Here is a 4,246-nt window from a genome sequence, read left to right as displayed (position 1 = left end):
AAAGGAGGAAAAGTACATTCAGATATAGGACATCTGTACCAAAATAGATGACATTCAGAAAGAGTGCAGTCAAATTACCTTTTGTCCACTAATCAATAAGAGATTTTAGATTGGTAGATAGAAACTGTACCATGAGGTTACATGAAAAAATAATTTCATGACATGTTTTTACTTATTTTAATTAATAACCCACCTGGTTTCTAGCAATCCAGGTGAAGACCAAAGAGGTTTTTACTATTTACCGTTCCATTTGTTATGGAATGAAAACTTTCGAATCAAAAGGTTTTAGGCTTAGTGGAACTAAAAGTGAGTATATGAGGTGTGGTTTTAGTACTACTAGGCACGAGAAAAGGAAGGGGTTAGCCTTAATGGGCAAGTGGTACCTCAAAAGGACATCTTTCGATATTTGAGATCAATACTACAGAAGGATAGAGATATCAATGAAGACGTGAGCCATCGAATCAAAGCCGGATGGATGAAGTAGTGCCAAGCTTTTGGCATTCTCTATCACAAGAGTGCCACAAAAGCTAAAAGGCAGGTTCTATAGGATGGCCATTCGACCCGTAATGTTGTATGGCACTGAATGTTGGCCGACAAAAAGGCAGCATGTTCATAAGTTAGGGATAGCGGAGATGCGCATGTTGAGGTGGATGTGTGACCACACAAGAAAGGATCGGGTCCAGAATGATGATATACATGACAGAGTTTGGGTAGCACCGATTGAAGAGAGGCTTGTCTAACATCGTCTGAGATGGTTTGGGCATATTCAGCGCAGACCCAAAAGCTCCAGTGCATAGCGGAGGGCTACAGCGTGTTGATAATGTCAAGAGAGGTCGGGGTAGACCAAACTTGACATGGAAGAAGTCCGTAAAGAGAGATCTCAAGGACTGGAATATCACCAAAGAACTAGTCATGGACATGGGTGCGTGAAAGTTACCTATTTATGTGACATGAGTTGATTTCGAGATTTTATGGGTTTCAGCTCTAGCCTATGCCAACTTGTTTGGGACTAAAGGCTTACAGCTTGTATATATTGCATGGACCAAGGAGCGAATATATGCAACGGACCTACAAAGCAAGGAAATCTAGACCAATAGGAACACACACCTCAATAGGAACACACACGTCAAATGATCAGTCTCCTCAAAAAGTTTCATAGTGAGCCAAGGTTCTTCGGTCCAGCCTTCGCCGCCAAGTGAAGCATTTCCTTGTGCAGTGGGTTGGGGCTTCTAAAGATGATGCAACATGGGAGGCGTTGGATGAGCTCATTGCTCGTTTTCCCTCGTTTCAGCTTGAGGACGAGCTGTTTGTGCAGTGAGTGAGAGATGTTATGCAGGCTACCACATATGGTTGGAGGGGCCCAGCCCTGGCTGCACCACCCACTGGGTCCAGCCCAAAGTGACTAGGATTCCTTTACTGCTACAAGTTATTTATTAGGTTCAGATTCGTATTAGGTACAGCGTCCGTATTAGAATCTGTTTCAGAGTCCAGATTGTATTTCCTTGAGTTGGCTTATAAGCCAAGCTATTCCTCATATATATTGGGCTTCTCCCACAATCAATAAAGCATCAGCATTCAGTGTATTACTATCTATTTAGGCCTGAAGTAATTAGAGTTTCTTCTATCTCCCTGGCAGTAGTGAAAACTTATGCCCAGAACAACCTAACCTCTTCTAATTTGGAAGATAAGGAAATAGCCATACTTCTGACATATCCACTTCCAACTTGAGTTTGGTATTTCACTCAAAGAAAAAACACATATCTGACTATTAAGACACCTATATTACAGTTCTAAGTGGTAAGGCGCCTTGTAGGAAGTGCCAAGCATTAGTTTCCAGTGCAAAGTAACAATCCTAATTCCATAATTACATGGTGCTGACTAGCAAAGAGAACAGAATGTTATTCGAACAAAAAACAAGCAGAGAGTGATGTCACTCCCGAAAAAGAGTAACATGGATGTGATACAAGAAACTTGTGCAAGACAAATACAGATTGGTCTGAGAATGAAAGATAAGTAATGAGAAATGCACATACTAGCGTATTCAGGCGCAAGGTATCCAAATGTCCCTGCCACCCTTGTCATCATTGATTTGTCTGCGTCATTAGCAAGCTTGACCAACCCAAAGTCTGATACCTTGGCTCTTAAATCCTGGTCCAGCAGTATATTGGAAGGCTTCAGATCCCTATGGATGAAAGTCTCCTGTGCCAAGCCATGCAAATATTCTATCCCCCTCGCAACATCCAAAGCTATTGTCATTCTCTGTGTCCATGTAAGAGGAGTATAACCACTCCGCTGAAGATCACATAGGTGCTCACGCAATGTTCCACCAGACATATACTCATAGACCAGGAGCCTCTCATAGCCATGGGTACAGTACCCAAGTAGTCCAACCAAGTGTCGATGCCTTACTTTCGTAAGCACATCAATCTCAGCCATGAACTCTTGCTGCCCTTTAGTCCCCATAGTGCCACTGTCACACCTCTTCACAGCAACCAACCTCCCATTGAGGTTCCCCTTGAAGACCACCCCAAACCCCCCTTTACCTAAAATACAGTCCTCATTAAAGCTGTCTGTGGCCTTTAGCAGCACTTCAATAGGCAATTGCATTCCGTGGGACTCAAACAGATGAGTAATGTTTGCGCTACCAGCACTCACCTGGCTGTAATCAGCTGGAACTGCAGTATGTCCATTGACACTCCAATTTGTTTCAACCACCTGAATCTTCATCATCTCAGATTCATCAGCAGACCCCTTTGATGAGACTGGCCTGAACTTCTCTGCATTCTTCTTCCTCCGATGATGTACCAAAAGCCCAACAATGATAACAAGAAGAACCACAGCTACAAGAATTCCAATAATCATGCCAGCATCCGATTTCCATTTCAGTGCACCTGCGGAAACATTCTGGGAACCACTATCTGATTTCCCAAACTGGTTTCCGTTGGCCAGTACCTTGACTGAAGGCTTAAACTTGGGCAGTTCACCATCAAGGCTATTATTTGAGACAATGAAAATTTTCAGGTTTGACATTGTCGTCAGAGTATCGGGTATCACCCCAGTGAGGTGATTATTTGAGAGATCTAGCTTTCCAACACTAGTCAGGTTTGCAATAGCCGGCGATATCGTCCCTGACAAACCACGATTGTGCAAATCAAAAATGCTAACATCCCCATTTGAGCATACAACACCAATCCAATTACCACATGGTGTGTTCCCATTCCACGTTTCCGCAAGTTCAGCTGGGTATCCAAACCCTGCGGCCACCGCAAGCAGAGTTGTAACCAGCTGATCACATGGCCCAGGCCTTGACTGACAGAACCTGCTCACGGTGTCAGCAGCGAGGTCTACATTTACACCACGAAAATCAGGCATCGGCCCCTGAAAAAGATTATTAGTCAGTGACACATTACGCAATGTCTTGATCTCATAGAGTGAGGCTGGCACCACACCAGTAAGCCTATTGTCCCTGACATTGAACGCCTCTAGCTGTGAGTTGCTAAAATCCGGGATTGGGCCCGTGAATTTATTAGACTGGATCCACAGCAGCCTTAGGTTCTTCATTGCAGCAACAACAGCAATAGACCCTGACAGCTTCCCATCCGACATCTGGTTGTTCAGCTGCAGACTCTCTAGGGCAATCAGCTCAGCCAGCCCGGCAGGGAGTCCACCAGTGAGGTTATTATATGACAGCCGCAGAGACCTCAACGATGACAGGTTGGCGAGAACCGCTGGGAAGGCACCCGCAATGGAGGCATTGGAGGCGGAGAAGGTTTCGAGTAAGGAGGAGCCGACAATGGCGTCAGGGACGGACCACGGCTTGAGTGGCAGGTCCTCCAGGCTGAGGTATTGCAGGGAGGGCAGGTCTTTGAGGAAGTCACTTGGGAGGGAGGTAAACCCATTGCCGTCGAGCACAAGGCGGGTGAGGTCGGTGCAGCCGGCGAGCGATGGGAAGTCGCCGTGTAGTGCGTTGCCCTGGAGATGCAACTCCTTGAGCGCAGTGAGGGAGGACAGGGAGGTGGGCAGGGTCCCGGTGAGACCCATGTCCCCGAGGTCGATGGAGGTGACCCGGCCCGAGCCGCCGCGCTCGCAGGTGATGCCGTCGAAGACGCAGACGTCGCCGCCGGCACCCCAGGATGAGGGCGGGCTGGACAACAACTTGGCGAGGCCAAAGATGACGTCCTCATCGGCAGATTTTGCGGCGGCGGCGAGGGAGGAGACGAGGAGGACGGCGAGAAGGATGAGGTGC

At 46.7% G+C, this 4,246-nt stretch overlaps 1 protein-coding gene across 1 annotated transcript in view; it reads right to left on the bottom strand.

The window, feature by feature from the left end:
* Positions 1-4,245, bottom strand: part of LOC119292642 (receptor protein kinase TMK1-like) — a gene marked incomplete at its 5' end in the record, with an annotated part of 5,388 nt that extends 1,143 nt beyond the window's left edge. Inside the window, one exon of the mRNA XM_037571408.1 lies at positions 2,034-4,245. Within this exon, the coding sequence (XP_037427305.1) occupies positions 2,034-4,245 (2,212 nt within the window). The remainder of the gene's footprint in view (positions 1-2,033) is intronic.
* Between the last annotated feature and the right edge of the window lies 1 nt (position 4,246).

This window comes from Triticum dicoccoides, chromosome 4B (genome assembly GCF_002162155.2).
Source record: "Triticum dicoccoides isolate Atlit2015 ecotype Zavitan chromosome 4B, WEW_v2.0, whole genome shotgun sequence".
Classification (NCBI taxonomy): Eukaryota; Viridiplantae; Streptophyta; class Magnoliopsida; order Poales; family Poaceae; genus Triticum; species Triticum dicoccoides.
Note: the sequence above shows the minus strand (reverse complement) of the source record. Positions and strands in the feature narration are given on the sequence as shown.